We start from the raw sequence: 15610 nt of genomic DNA, 5'->3' as shown, positions 1-15610 counted from the left end.
CCTGTTCAAATCCCACCAGGGTGGCTGGTTGCGTTTGAATTCAATTAATAAATCTGGAATTGAAAGCTAATCTCAGTAATAGTGACCGTGAAACTATCATTGATTGTTGTTAAAAAAAAAACCCATCGGGGTTCACTCATGCCCCTTCAGGGAAGGGAACCTGCCACCCTTTACCCGGTCTGGCCTGGTCTACACATGGCTCCAGACCCCCATCCCAGCAATGTGTGGTTGACTCTTAACTGCCCTCTGCAACCCAAGGGCACTTAGGGATGGGCAACAAATGCCAGCCTTGCCAAAGGAACAAAGAAAACAAAAACTCCAGATGGAACTTGGGAAACAAAAGAAAACAAACCTGGGAAATCGCACCCCCCCCCCCAAGGGTATGGAGCCAAGACAAGTGGGTGAAGTTAGGATACAGAACAGCCCTGATCTTTTGAATAGCAGAACAGGCTGGAGGGGCCGAATGGCCTGTCACTGTGTTCTCTGCTAGCTGGCAGTAGGATGGAGGAATAGGGACAAGGGGGAGGGGAAGATCCCTTAAGAAGCGCCTCCCCTCTCAAGTTATCGTTACGAGGGCGATGGGAGCCTGGCTCAAATAAATCTTTAGGTAATCCGTTTTCTCTTACCGAGTATGAAAGTAAGGAAGGTATAATAGCACAACAGCAGCATGACACAGAGAATGGCCCGGAGGTTAGGCACCAGCACTCCATCACGTAACTGGGACAGACCATATTCCTGTTGGAAAATACACCAGCAACATCAGACTCAGAGCACAAGGAGTTTGAGTCGTTACTTTTAACCTATGGCAGTAGGAGGTCTTGTGGTGCAGTGGGTAGTATCCCTAGCTACAGACCAGAAGCTCTAGGTTCAAATCCCACTCCAGGCTCAGATCCCACTCCTGTTGGTGAGGGGAGGAGTGTTCGAGACTCAGCTCAATGGGCTGACAATCCTTCCCCCACAGCCCCACAAAAGGGGGAAAAATGTGTGTGTGTGAAGGTAGGCTTTTTTTAAAAAAAACTGCAACAACAGCTCACATTTATATAGCACGGTTAACTAATAAGATGTCCCTTCACTTTACAGGAGCGTTGCCAGACAATGTTGGACACCGAGCCACACAAGGAGGTGTTAGGAGGGATGACCAAAAACCTGGGCAAAGGTGTAGGTTTTAAGAAGGGTCTCAAAGGAGCAGGAGAAGTTTAGAGAGGAAATTCCAGAGCTTAGGGCCTAGGCAGCTGAAGGCACCAATGGTGAAGCATTGATAATCGAGAGTGCACAAGTGGCCAGAATTGGAGGAACTTAGAGATCTCAGATGAGACAAGACACTGGGGTTTTCCAGTGTGTCACATTGCAGGAGCTATCTAAAACTCAGATCACCACCTGCAGTAAAGCATTCAATTTCCTGATAACCCTTGAACAGAAAAAAATTACCCTTGAACTTCCCACTTTATACTTCAGATAGCAATCCTGCCCACCTTTCCTTGTTACCATTTTGCAGGCAAGTGAATATTATCTTTTTCCATTTAACCTCTCAAACCTTTTCATAATAGATCACAGCACAGAACATGTACTCATTTTATATCTCTTCAGAAAAGATGTGCTGGGGAAGAATGCCAGATGCATTCATTAATGCATTATTTAATATACTTCAGTTAACCAAGGCAATTATGATTCAAACTAATTGACAAAGAGAGGAACAGGGACTGTTTCACACGAGTACAGTCATCTCTCTAATTAACAAAGTCACGGGTCCATCAGGGTCTCAGCTCTTAGAATCATGCAGCACAGAAGGAGGCCATTCAGCCCATCGTACCTGTGTTGGCTCTTTGAAAGGGCTGCTCCATTAGTCCCTGTCTGCCTGCTCTCTCCCCAGCCCTGCAGATGTTTCCCTTTCCAAGTATTATCCAATTCCCATTTGAAAGTTCCAATTTTGCTTTCCTCACCCTTAAGAGTCAGTGCGTCCCAGACCATAACAATTCACTGAGGAAAAACATTTCCCCTTACGTCATGTCTGGCTTTTTTTGACAATTACATTAAGAGGTTACTCATCCATCAATGATAAAATGCTACAATCCCCCCATCACAGCACCCGTCTCTTCAACAGGTCAATGGTTTTCGTCTCCACACAGCATTCACCAAGAGGTCACTCTTTGTGTCCATCCTAAACTTTCCTTTCACCGGTTGCAGCCGACATTCCTGCTTTGTGTACCCCGGCACACCCTGGAGTAACTGCCCCGGATTCGCCACTTACTCCCACGTGTATGTCTACAAAAGGTCCCTTGTGACCTCCCTTCGAGGTGAAAGTGGCCAAAGATCTAGACCCTACCTTGTCACCAGAGAAGCCAGCAAATTCCAACAATTTCAGGATCCGTGTGGGGAACAGCGACAGCGTCTAAAGACAAAAACAAAAGACAAGTCAAAAAAAGGAGGCTGTCACAAAAGACCAGGTGACTTCACAAATGCCTGGTTACCTGACCATTTACCGTCTGTTTTTCCTATTGAGGGATGCTATGGAGGGGAATTGGAAGAGCTTCCAATTTCTGGCAACCAAGTAGCAGCATCGAGAGCTTCCTAGTCAGGGACAGCATGGAATAAATGCAAATAAAAGCACCTTGTGCGTAGCTTGTGTACCTTGTGTAAAAGCACCTGGGTAGTGTCCCTACCTCTGAGCCAGAAGATCTGGGTTCAAGTCTCACCCCAGGACTTGATGGGCAAATAAGGTGCGTTCATAACGTGGGCTAAACACGTTGAGCGTCGACCCTGGAAATCCTTCCAACGTACACCAACGTTGGAGCCTCTGTCACCACCATCCATCGCTCCAGATCCAGTGTGGGTGCTTCCAACCCATCTTCGTGCTTCTAATTGAGATTATGGGATTTTTTTTTGCTCGCTGATGGATACCTTTCGTGTTACAGTTAGAAATTTGGGCAAAAATAGACTTAAGAGCCGGCACACTGGGGAAATCCATCCCTGCTCTTCATTGAAATAAGGCCATGGGACCCTTTAGGTCCACCTGAGAGGGTGGACACAAACCTCGGTTTAGTGTCTCATCCGAAACCACCCCCCTCCTCAGTTCAACACTGAAAGCATCGGCTCAGGTTTTGAATTGCCTCTCTCGTGAGCCCACCACCTTCTGAGTCCGAGGGGAGGGTGCTTCCCCGCTGAGCCAGGGCTGGGTGACTGGTATGTGATTGAATCTAAATCACCATTAAGGAAAGCCCGAATTCAGGCCCAACGACAAGCTACTCCGTGCTCCTGCCCCGCCCGTGGCCATGGAGAGTTCTAACACTTCCCCTTTGCCTTGAGCCTCCCCCACTTTGGACGCAAGGTCACTTCTAGTTTCGACCTTACCAGATTAAACGCCCCGATTCCCAAAGAAACACCTCCTTCTAAATGCGAGTGATTCGGTCCTTTACTGAAGAGGTTCGACTGCAGAAAGTTGTGGAGCTCCCTGTCATCACAAAGGGAAAAAAAAATTAGGACTTCGAGTGAGGCAGGAACTCAGCAGAAAAGTGAGTTCTGCGCTCAGCTGTGGGGCAGACTCCAACATAAAACAGCTCCCTGAAATTAAAAACAAAAAGAGCTGGCAAAGTAGCTGATTGGAAATGAAGTCCACAGATCGACAATGAATTTGCAACAAAACAGAGGTTTTCGGTGAGCCTGGAAGTGGCAGTCCTGCTTAGAAAGAAATCGTTTGCATTTATATTCCACCTTTCACAGCTTCAGGATGCCCCAGAGTTATCCGACCACCGCCTTCAGAGAGTAACTGGAGATGGGCAATAAAGACCAGCCTTGCCCGCATTCCAGGAATGAATTAAAAAGAACCTCAAGCCTCTGCCAGTGTTGGGGGAGTCGATCGAGGGAGGAGCTGGGTGCTAGACGGCCCAGTTTCTGGATTATGCCAAGTTAATCGATCTCACCAGGGCAGCAGTCTGGATATTCCAATTAGCCTCAATACCTCACCGCCCCCCCCCCCAACCCCAGATAGGGAGGTTGGTATCAGCCAGGGATTCTACTGCACTCTATCTAGTGCCCCCTTACTGGAGACTGGGTGATGACATGATGGAGCCAGGCTGTGATGCCAAGATAAAAACTGAAAATGCTGGAAAAGCTCAGCAGGTCTGACAGCATCTGTGGAGAGAGAAAAAACAGAGTTAACGAAACGTTAATTCTGTTTCTCTCTCCGCAGATGCTGTCAGGCCTGCTGAGCTTTTCCAGCATTTTCTGTTTTTATTTCAGGTTTCCAGCGTCTGTAGTATTTAGCTTTTATCTGTGATGCCGTAGTGGTCGATAAGCCCACTAAGCCACAAAGGTTCATACCTGAAGAATGACAACTTGCATGAAGTAACAGAGAGTGAACAATGTCTTCTCACCAGCACCCAAGGGACAGCGACTTGCATTTATATTACAAAGTATTTACAGTACAGAAACAGGGTTTCTATGGTCTATGCTGGTGTTTATGATCTATTACAAAGCCCTAGTTAGACCACACCTGGAGGACTGAGAGTAGTTGTGAGCACAACACCTTAGGGAGGCTATGTTGGCCTAGAGGGGGTACAGCATTGACTTACCCAGACAATACTTGGACTCCAATGGTTAAATTACAAGGAGAGATTACACAAATTAGGATTGCATTCCCTAAAACTTAGAAGGCCAAGAGATGACTTGGTCAAAATTTTCAGGACATTAAATGGAATAGATAGGGTGGGTACAGAGAAACTACTTCTGCTGGCTGTGGAGGGTAGGCATGGGGGGGCAGGGTATAAAAGTTCGAGCCAGACCGTTCAGGAGTGAAATTAGGAAACACTTCCACACACAAAGGGAGGTAGAAGTTTGGAACTCTCTTCTACAAATAGCAATTGATGCTAGATTGACTGTTACATTTAAAACTGAGATTGAACATCTTTTTGACCAAGATTATGAAGGGGTACAGGACAAAGGCAGGTATATGGAGTTAGGTCACGGATTGTCTATGATCTCATTGAATTGCAGAACAGGCTCGAGAGGCTAAATGGCCTCCTCCGGTTCCTACAAATCTCCTTCCACCCTTCTCCACCTAAACCCATCAAGATATTCTCCCATTCCCCTTCACGTGTTTATCCAGCTCGCCCTCAAATGTATCCATACTATTGGCCTCAACTACTCCCTGTGGTAGCGAGCCCCACATTCTCACCCCTCTTTAGGTAAAGAAGCTTCTCCTGAATTCCCGATTGGATTTACTTGCAATTATATCATATTTAAGGCCCCTGGTTCAGCCTTCAACCACAAGCGGAAGATGGTTTGATACTTTTAAAAGAGTAAAGTATCCCAGGGCTCTTCACAATAATTAACAGACAAAAAAAAAAAATTTTTGAGTGTGGGTGGGGGAAGAGAGAAAATTACAAATGTAAAATGGGAAATAAAAACCTGAACTCACTTGTAAATCATGAAGCTGTTCCTGACTTTAATTCCACCCTTGATAAAGCTGACCATGTTCTCATCCTGAAAACACAAAGATCGGATGAGAGAAGTCCACACCAACTGTGCTGTTTCTGTATTGATATGCATAAAAGAACCAAGTACATCATAATTTAGAGGGTAGAATTATTAAATGTCACTGGTCTAGTAATCCAGGGGTCCTGGTTAATGCTCTGAGGATGTGGGCAGCTGGTGGAATTTAAACTCAATTAATAAATCTGGAATTGAAAGCTAGTCTCATGAAACTATCATTGATTGTCCTAAAAACCCATCTGGTTCACTAATGCCCTTTAGGGAAGGAAATCTGCTGTCCTTACCAGGTCTGGCCCTACATGTGACTCCAGATCCACAGCAATATGGTTGACTCTTAAATGCCCTCCAAAATGGCCTAACAAGCCACTCAGTTCTCAAGGGCAACTAGGGATGGGCAATAAGTGCTGGCCTAGCCAGCGACACCCACATCCCATGAACAAATTTTTTTTTAAATTTTATGTTTGATCTCCTGATCCCAGTCTATGAACTAGTTGGAAAGGGAGTGTGTACGGACTGCAGGTTGGATAGGATTGTACATGATTGCCTTGCCACACACATAAGAAGAGCCCATTGCAGTGAGACTAGTGGTGGATTCCTTCCCTATCTCTGCAGCCTCCTCCAGCCCAACAGCCCTCTGAGATTTCTGTACTCCAATTCTGGCCTCTTGCGCCTCCCCAGATTTTAAACTCTCAAATGCTCTGTGAAGTGGCCAAGCAAGCCACTCAGTTCAAGGGCAATTAGGGATGGGCAACAAATGCTGGCCTAGCCAGCGACACCCACATCCCACGAAATAATTTTTTTTCAATTAATTAGGAATTGGGTGGTACAAAGCATTTGAATAATGGTTGTAGATTCTAGAGTCGAGGTTAAAATTAATTCCATCACTTATTGTTAGGGTTGTATGTCAAATGGATTTGACATAATGGTCATGATGGGCCCTAAGAAATAGAAAGATTGCTGTTAACATCTCACTGTAATCAGGGAGTGGCCGAAGTCTCTGTCACTAATATCCCACAGCTGACCAGTATAAAAGTATATAGCCCAAAAGAAAAGATTAGGAAGAAATCAGGAGAAAATGTCATTTCCATATAACACATTTACAAATACATGTTTTATTTTAGTTTTATTCTTTCACAGACATCACTGGCCAGCATTTGTCACCCATCCCTAATTGCCCTTGAACTTAGTCACTTGCTAGGCCATTCCAGAGGGCAGTTAAGAGTCAACCACATTGCTGTGGGTCTGGAGTCACATGTAGGCCAGACCAGGTAAGGATGGCAGATTTCCTTCCCTAAAGGACATTAGTGAACCAGATGGGTTCTGACAACAATTGAAGATGGTTTCATGATCACCGTTACTGAGACTAGCTTTTATATTCTAGATTTATTCATTGAATTTAAATTCCACCAGCTGCCATGGTGGGATTTGAACCCTGTCCCGCCACAGAATTAGCCTGGGCCTACCGGATTACTAGCCCGGTGGCATTACCTCTATGCCACCGTCTCCCCAAATTACATGGCTAATGGTAACTGGGATGATATGCTGTTTATATATGAGCATGATTGTTTCGCATTTAGTCTTCAGTGAAATCTTCTGCCACTATCAGTGTCCCTCTAAGGCCAAGGCTTTGTTGGGTAAGCCCAGCCACACAGGTCAGAATTAATGCTGTTTGATCAGGAAACTTTACAAATTGTAAAATGTTTTCAAGTATGGCTCTAGGTCAGAAGCACCCAGCACTGAATGAGTGAGTTCGCTTTCTCTTCAGGTTACCTTGCATCTGCAGCAGAGCGAGATACACCAATAGCACCTTTGGATGTGTTATCTTTAAAGAACGAACTTGCACCTTGCACAACCTCAGGATGTCCTAAAGCGCTTTAAGGGAGCATTTTGGAAGTGTCGTCACTGTTGTAATGTCGGAAAATGCAGCAACCGATTTGGGCACAGCAAGCTTCCACAAACAGCAATGTGATAATGACCAGGTAATCTAGGGTTTTTGTTTTGCTGATGTTTAAGGGATGGATATTAACCAGGACACCGAGGAGAATGCCTTAGCTCTTCATCGAATAGCACCGTGGGATCTTTTACATCCACCTAAGAGGGCAAACGAAAGCTTTATAATTAGAAAAAAATATTTAAGAGAGCAATGTCAAAAAGGAAGGGCTGACGTTGGCCACTGTATTTGGATCAGGCTGCTTTATCTGATAATGAGTTTCCCACTCTTACCTGTAAGAAGGTGAGGGCTGCTCTCTGCAATAAACACTCTGCATAGCAGACCTCTGCATGGACTTCCTCTGTAAAACAAATTGAAGCATCTAATCAGAGGCAGGCAGGTATGATTAACCCTAGCAATCCTGTGTTTGCTGTTTATATTCTAAATGGAACAAGTCATTTGGCGCACCCTGATGGTGTCGTGGTTAAGGCAAGTTTCAGAATCGTCAATTCATGGGTTGCTGCCTCAATAATGACCTCGGAAATTTCCGAATGCCTTAAGAACCCAAACTGGGTTCAACGTTGTCCTTTAGGGAAGTGAATTGTCATCACTACCTCCCCTGGCCTACCCAGTGACTCCAGTCCCCCATCGCATTAACTCTTTGCCTCCTGTGAAATAAGTTGCACCAACAATCGTTTGCAGCAGTTCAGCAAGGCGAAGGCCCATCACCAATTTCTCAGCTCAACCAGGCCTGGGCAATAAATGCCAGCCTTGCCAGGGTAGCCCACAGCCTACGGGCAAAATAAAAAGATCGCCTGGGTTCCGGCATTTTCCGCAGCTTTTGGGTTCCAGGGCTCGAACACAAAAATCCAGGCAGGCACCCCAAGTGCATCACTGAGGGAAGTGCTGCAATGCCGGATAAGCCATTGAACTGAGGACCCATCAGCTTGCTCCACTGGCTGTAAAAAAAATCCCATGGCACTATTCTGAAGAAGCTCGGGGTTGGGGGGGGCGGCGGGGGGAGTTCTCCCCGATGTCCCGGCCAATAATTATCTCTCATCAAAAAATGAAAACAGATTATCTGGGTCATTATCACCTTGCTGTTTGTGGGAGCTTGCTATGTGCAAATTGGCTGTTGCCTTTCCTACATTCCAACAGTGACTGCACTTTAGAAAGTATTTCATTGGCTGTAAAGCACTTCGAGACGCCCAGTCAATGCAAATCTTTACTTTTGTCTTCCCAAAATAAAAATACAACCACAGTAAGTTGAGTATCACACGGTCAGTGTAAAAACTCCTCCATGAGTCACCGACCCCTAGATGTTGCCCTACAGCATGTTGATCACTTGCCTTTTCTTATTGAGAACGAAGCACATTGTTAGTAACGGAGGTGCGGTCTCAAGGAGCTGTATAGCCTACTCCTGCTCCTTTTCTTCATGAAGGTGTGAATGCAGGAGCTTTACTCTGTATCGAAAGTGTGCTAAACATGATCTTGTTGGGGGGCGGGGGGGCAATGTTGGAATCATTTCGTTTCCCTGTGGCGAGATCCACTTACCTTGAAGACGATTAGAACAAAAAATTCACCAGAAGAATTTCTGGAAAAAAATTAACTTTCTGTTTTCCCTTCAGCAGTTTCTCCCCACCACCATCGGCCCCACTCCCCACCACCACCACCCCCACTCCTCCCCGCTCGCATACCCACCATCCAAAAGATGTCTACTCTTGCTGGGGAACTGGTCCCCGTCTCTCTCCAATACATTGTCCGAGTGGTCAGGTAACCTCCAGCGGCTCAAGTTCAGCAGACGATGGGCAGGAATTTTTAACCCCGTTGGGCGGGCGGGTGGGTGGGGGACCCCGGGAATGGTTACGTAGCCGACCACCGCCCGCGATTGGGGTCCCCCCCACCTCGATTTCACGCCGGCCAGTTAACGGCCAGACAGCGTGAAGGACCGTGCGCAGCGATGCTGGGGCGCTGCCTGGTTGCAGGAGGAGGAGGGCGGGCGTGGAAGTTGGGGCATGTGCGCGAGGGTGTGCTCTGAAATCCCCCCCCCCCTCCCACCACCCCCCCCCACCCCCAACTGAAGGAACGGAGCTGCCTTAGGGGGAGCTGCAGGTTTTTAAAAACCGCAAACATTTTTTTTTAAAAAAAAGAACTTTTAAGACGTTAAAAAACTTGTCCCCTCAGGTGACTCTGCCTCATGAGCAGGGACGTGTCATAAATGAGATTCGAACGTTTTTATTGTGTTCTTAGTTCCTGTCGGAAACCTCACCCGTGGATGAAGCTTCATAAAAATTCCAAAGGCCGCCTGAAGTGAAAATTTCCATTTAATTGTTAATTTTATGGCCTTGATCGCCCGCCGACTGCAATGTCACACACACACGCACACGAGTGCGCAATGACGTTGGGAACGCTCGTCTGAGGCCATCGCGCCTCATTTTACGCCCACCCGCTCAGCCAAAAGCTTTGCCCCAATGAGACGCAAAGGGGCGTCTCAGCCTCCTCCACTCCTGACGCACACAACCAGCAGGTGTCACCGGAGAGCCATCGGAGCAGGAAGTCTGATGGATAGTGCCCAGAGTTTGGGATAGTCCAGAGGCTAATTATAAACAAAAAACAGAATTCCCTGGAAAGACTCAGCAGGTCTGGCAGCATCGGCAGAGAAGAAAAAAAGAGTTGACGTTTCGAGTCCTCATGACCCTTCAACAGAACTGAGTGAATATTAGGAGAGGGGTGAAATATAAGCTGGTTTGATTTTTGTTTTTATCAGAGGCTAATTATACTGGCCCTGCTGCTAGCAATGCTGCTAGACGTTGATGCAGTACTGACAATGGATTGAATTTTGCATTAATGGACTTTGATAAACCAACATCGATCTTTAACAAAGGAAGTGCACCTTCATTACGGAAAGTTATTTTTGCAGAAGGTGTTTTTTGGGACAGAGATGGACTAACAGATTAATACAGTGCAAAAAGGGACCAGTTGGCTCATCTTATTTGTGACAGAAAGGCTGTCATTGTCACCTCTGTCCCTGCCTCAGCTCGTCTGTGGCCAAAACCTTCACTTATGCATTTGCTGCTTCCAGATCTGGCTATTCCAATGCAGCTCTGGCTGGTCCTCCATCTTCCACCCTCTGCATATTTGGGCTCCTCCAAAAACTCTGTCCTAACCCCTGTGCAGCGCCATGGGACATTTTGCTATGTTAACAGGCCCCCTGTTAATGCAAGCAGCTTTTATAGTAATCCCCACTCAATGGGAACCGACCTGTGACGCATTTTAAAATCAGCTTCGATCACTGCAATGCATTCTTGGAAACAAACCAATGAAAAAAAACTTGCCACATGTTTTTCCATGATGAGAGTGGACCTTTAAGATTGCACTACAGTCCTTCAAAAACACACATTTAGTGAATGTAAACAGCTGATTGACAGAGTAGGGAGAAAATGCCACAGATCTAACAGCACTGAGTGTTCCCACAATACATGGATTGCAACAGTTTCTTCTCAAGAGCAATTAGGGATGGGCAATAAATTCTGGCCTAGCCAGCGATGCCTACATCCCATGAACAAATTTTTTTAAAAATACTGGATCGCCATAACAAAGAAGATTGCAAATGAGAGAACAATACAAGGTTTGATCGTATATCTGATCTGCACTAATAGCCGAGTGGGTGAATCACCCAGTTTTATACTCAAGACACAGAGTTCTGGGGAGGTCCCGGATGCGGAATACAATACGCGTACAAAAGGGTAGAGGTTATGCTCGAGCTGTATCAAACACGTAAGAAGTCACTGTGTTCAGTTCTGGCATCAGGAAAGTTATATTGGCCTCAGAGTGGCTGCAGAGCAGGTTCACCAGTAATGATCAAACGATAACAACAGGCTGGATAGGCTAGGCATGTATTCCCCTGAGGAGAGAAGATTAAGGGATGATCCAATTAAGGTGGTTAAGATGATTAAAGGGTGGATAGAAACTATTTCTTCTGATGGGGGCAGTCCAGAAGGAGGGGGCACAGCCTGTAAATTTGAGCTGTGTCGTTTAAGGGAGATGTCCAAAAGCACCACTCCACACAAAGGGGGTGGGAAATCTGGAACTCTCTCCCGGCCCCCCAGGTAGGTGTTGAGGCTGAACAGTTCAATTGGAAGCTGCATGTTAGGCAAGGGTACTACCAAATATTTACAGATCAGAAACAGGCTGTTTGGCCCATCTGGTCTATACTCTACTTCTAACCCTATCAACGTATCCTTCTATTCCTTTCTACATGATGTTTTTAATTAAACTTACCCTTAAGCACATCTAGACTATTCAAGCTTATGGAACCAAATCAGGTAAATGGGGAGTTGAACTACCACTATGATAAAGGCAGAACAGGCTTGAGCAGCTGAATGGCCTCCTCCTGTTCCTGTAAGCCTCCCTGGGCCCAAATAGGTTTCCAATCGGTGCTGGAGTTTGCTAATCTCCGAGGGGCCAGTGATACAGGTGAGGAAATGGCCTCAGTATCCTTGGGAAGTGGGTTGGACGAAGAGAGGGTCGTGCTCAGCTCCGAGGCTCCTCCCAACTGAGTGGAGCTGTCGGCACCGATCGTACCATTCAAGGTTTACCCGAGGCAGCTCTGAGTGGCACAAACAAAAGCACCAAAGAATATTTATAGCGGTTAAAGGGAGACATGATGAGCTAGCACAGATACGATGAGCTGAATAGCCTCCTTTTTGCGCTTTTCCAATTCTAGCCCCTTGCACATCCCTGATTTTAATCGCTCCACCATTGCTGGCCCTGCCTTCAGCTGCCTGGGCCCTAAGCTTTGGAATTCCCTCCCTAAACCTTTCCACCTCTCTCCCCTCCATTAAAACCTACCTCTCTGACTAAGCTTTGGTTACCTGCCGGAATACTTCCTTGCGTGGCTCGGTGTCGAATATCGTCTGATGAAAGCTCCTGCGAAGAAGCATCTTTGGATGGTTTACGATGTTACAGGCGCTATATAAATACAAGTTGTTGTAACCTTGAGTGATTAGTAGGGAAAATGAAGCAAGCGGCTTCGTCTCCACAAAGCTTCGTTTTCTAAGCAGTGGCACAAACACAAACCTTCTGTGAAGTGGTCACCAGCTGGTTTGATCACAAGACTCGAGAGCGAACCAACCACGGTCGACTTCTTCCGAAACCTGTTGGGAACAAGCGGCCGATTAAGGCAAACTTTCCAGTTGGGCACTCCTGGAATTGGAGCGTCCACAGGCACAAGCACACATGAGATCACAGGAGAGAGGGGCTGGAGTAGGGCCATTTGGCCCCTCAAGTCTGTTCTGCCCAGTCGTCAAGATCATGGCTGATCTGACTGTGGCCTCAGCTCCACATTCCCGCCTGTCTCCCCATAACCCTTTGCCTCCCTCGTAGATCAAAAATATGTTTAACTCAGCCTTGACTAGATTCACGGACCCAACCTCCACTGCTCTCTGAGAAAGAGAATTCCAAAGATTAACAACCCTTCAAGGGAAGAAATTCTCCTTATCTCCATCTTAAATGAGAGGTCCCTTATTTTGAAACTGTCCCCCCCCCCTAGTTCGAGATTCCCCTATGAGGGGAAACATCACAACTACCCTCTCAAGCCCCCTCAGAGTCTGAAATATTTCAATAAGATCACCTCTCATTCTTCTTAACTGTAATGAGCATAGGCCCAAACTGCTCAACCTTTCCCCATAAGACAACCCCTTCAGCCCAGGAATCAGCCTAGTGAATCTTTTCTGAGCTGCCTCCAATGCAAGTATCTCCCTCATTAAGTCAGATGACCAAAACTGTACACATTACTCTAGGTGTGGTCTCACCAATGCAACTGGAGCAAGACCTCCCTTATTTACAATCCATCCCACTTGATAGGAACGCCAACGTTCTATTTGCCTTCCAAACTAAGTGCTGTACCCGCATGTTAACTCTTTGTGGTTCTTGTACCAGGACAGCTAGGCCCCTCCCATTTGGGAAGTGATCCATCCACAGCCTGTCAGATAAGCGGATGGAAAACACAGGCTGCACGATTGCCAGGCTGGGTGGGTGCGGGAAGGGAACTGATCCCAAAGTTGCCAGTGTATTAATGGGGGTGCAGATCTAAACAGGACAGCTCCTTCAAAGAGCTAGCACAGACAATGACAGGCCGAAAGGCCTTCTCCTGCACTGTATGGTTCTATAAAGCGAAATTCATTGCAAAAGTCACTTGCAATATACCACATATTGGCAATCTCATTGAGAGTAACTATAAGGATGCCAGGTGTGGGTAGGGGGTAAATGCCACACTGCGTAGCACAAGGCCCTCTCCTGAGGTAATAATTGGGCAACAAAGGGATCTTACGCTCCTATTTCTTCTGATCTTCCTACATCTGGACATGTCTTAAAAACCCAACCTTGGTGTCACCTAAAAATTGCTCCATCAATCTATCTTTTCCTACTCTCCACAATCTCACTGGGCTTTCCTGTGCTTTGAACCTTGGCCTTTCAGTTAGGCTTCTCAATGGATCCCAATGGTCATTGCACGAGGAATGGGCACTTTGCTGAGGTACCAGACAATGACTGGGAGCCGTGGATCTAGACCAGTTGGAACATGTTCCAGAAAGGAGTCAAACTTTCTGGAGAAGATAAAAGCCACCATATGGGAGATGGTGACATACTGGCAATGTCAATGGGTTAGATCCAGCAGCTCTTGTTAATGATCTGGGAGCATGAGTTCAAATCCCACTCCAGCAGCTGATGGAATCTAAATTCAATTAATAAAAGTCTGGAATATAAAGCTGGTCTCAGTAATGGTGACCATGAAAGTATCATTGGTTGTTATAAAAATCCATCTGGATTGCTAATCTTTTGGGGAAGGAAATCTGCCATCTTTACCTGGTCTGGCCTTCATGTGACTCCAGATCCACAGCAATGTGGTTGCCTCTTAACTGCCCTCTGAAATGGCCTAGCAAGTTACTCAATTCAAGGGCAATTAGGGATGGGCAAGGAATGCGGGCCTTGCCACTGAAGCCTATATCCCATGAAAGAATAAAAACAAAAGTTTCTCGGACCGGGGTCTCAAGATCCGTGAGTCAGTTTTCAAATTCAGCATTCCCAGCAAGGGTTATTTTTTATTCCTTCATGGAATGTAGGCATCGCTGGCTAGGCCGGCATTTGTTGCCCATCCCTAATTGCCCTTGAGGAGGTGGTGGTGAGCTGCCTTCTTGAACCACTGCAGTCCATGTGGTGTAGGTACACCCACAGTGCTGTTAGGGAGGGAGTTCCAGGATATTGACCCAGCGACAGTGAAGGAACGGCGATATATTTCCAAGTCAGGATGGTGAGTGGCTTGGAGGGGAACTACCAGGTGATGGTGTTCCCATGTGTCTGCTGCCCATGTCCTTCTAGATAGTCGAGGTCACAGGTTTGGAAGGTGCTGTCAAAGGAGGTTTGGTGAGTTGTTGCAGTGCATCTTGTAGATTTTTTTTTTTATTCATTCACAGGATGGGCGTCGCTGGCTAGGCCAGCATTTATTGCCCATCCCTAGTTGACCTTGAGAAGGTGGTGGTGAGCTGCCTTCTTGAACCACTGCAGTGTTGTAGGTACACCCACAGTGCTGTTAGGAAGAGAGTTCCAGGATTTTGACCCAGCGACAGTGAAGGAATGGCGATTTATTTCCAAGTCAGGATGGTGAGTGGCTTGGAGGGGAACTCCTGGGTGGTGATGTTCCCATCTGTCTGCTGCCCTTGTCTTTCTAGATGGTAGTGGTCGTGGTTTTGGAAGGTGATGTCTAAGGAGCCTTGGTGAATTCCAGCAGTGTATCTTGTAGATGGTACACACTGCTGCTACTGTGCGTCAGTGGTGGTGGGAGTGAATGTTTGAGGATGTGGTGCCAATCAAGTGGACTGCTTTGTCCTGGATGGTGTTGAGCTTCTTGAGTTTTGTTGGAGCTGCACTCATCCAGGCAAGTGGGGAGTATTCCATCACACTCCTGACTTGTGCCTTGTAGGTTGTGGATAGGCTTTGGGGAGTCAGGAGGTGAGTTACTCGTCCCAGGATTCCTAGCCTCTGATCTGTCCTTGTAGCCACAGTATTTATATGGTCAAACCTGGGTATTGTCCAGGTCTTACTGAAGCAGTCCAAGTCCAAATTCAGCATCTGAGGAGTCACGAATGGTGAACATTGTGCAATCATCAGCGAACATCCTCACTTCTGACCTTATGA

General features: G+C 46.6%; 1 protein-coding gene across 2 annotated transcripts in view; it reads right to left on the bottom strand.

Moving 5' to 3' along the window:
* Positions 1–15610, bottom strand: part of zgc:158403 (tetratricopeptide repeat protein 39A) — a 73549-nt gene that overhangs the window by 22240 nt on the left and 35699 nt on the right. For both annotated transcript variants that reach the window (XR_005941710.1, XM_041177376.1), the window contains exons 4-9: positions 12497–12573; positions 7711–7778; positions 5414–5478; positions 3349–3448; positions 2324–2389; positions 627–735 (exon numbers count right to left, since the gene is read on the bottom strand). Coding sequence is in view for 1 of the 2 variants with exons in the window: in XM_041177376.1 (XP_041033310.1) it covers positions 627–735; positions 2324–2389; positions 3349–3448; positions 5414–5478; positions 7711–7778; positions 12497–12573 (485 nt within the window). In the remaining variant the exon portion in view is untranslated. The remainder of the gene's footprint in view (positions 1–626; positions 736–2323; positions 2390–3348; positions 3449–5413; positions 5479–7710; positions 7779–12496; positions 12574–15610) is intronic.

This window comes from Carcharodon carcharias, chromosome 30, assembly GCF_017639515.1.
Source record: "Carcharodon carcharias isolate sCarCar2 chromosome 30, sCarCar2.pri, whole genome shotgun sequence".
NCBI lineage: Eukaryota > Metazoa > Chordata > Chondrichthyes > Lamniformes > Lamnidae > Carcharodon > Carcharodon carcharias.
This window is presented reverse-complemented; position numbering and strand designations above follow the sequence as displayed.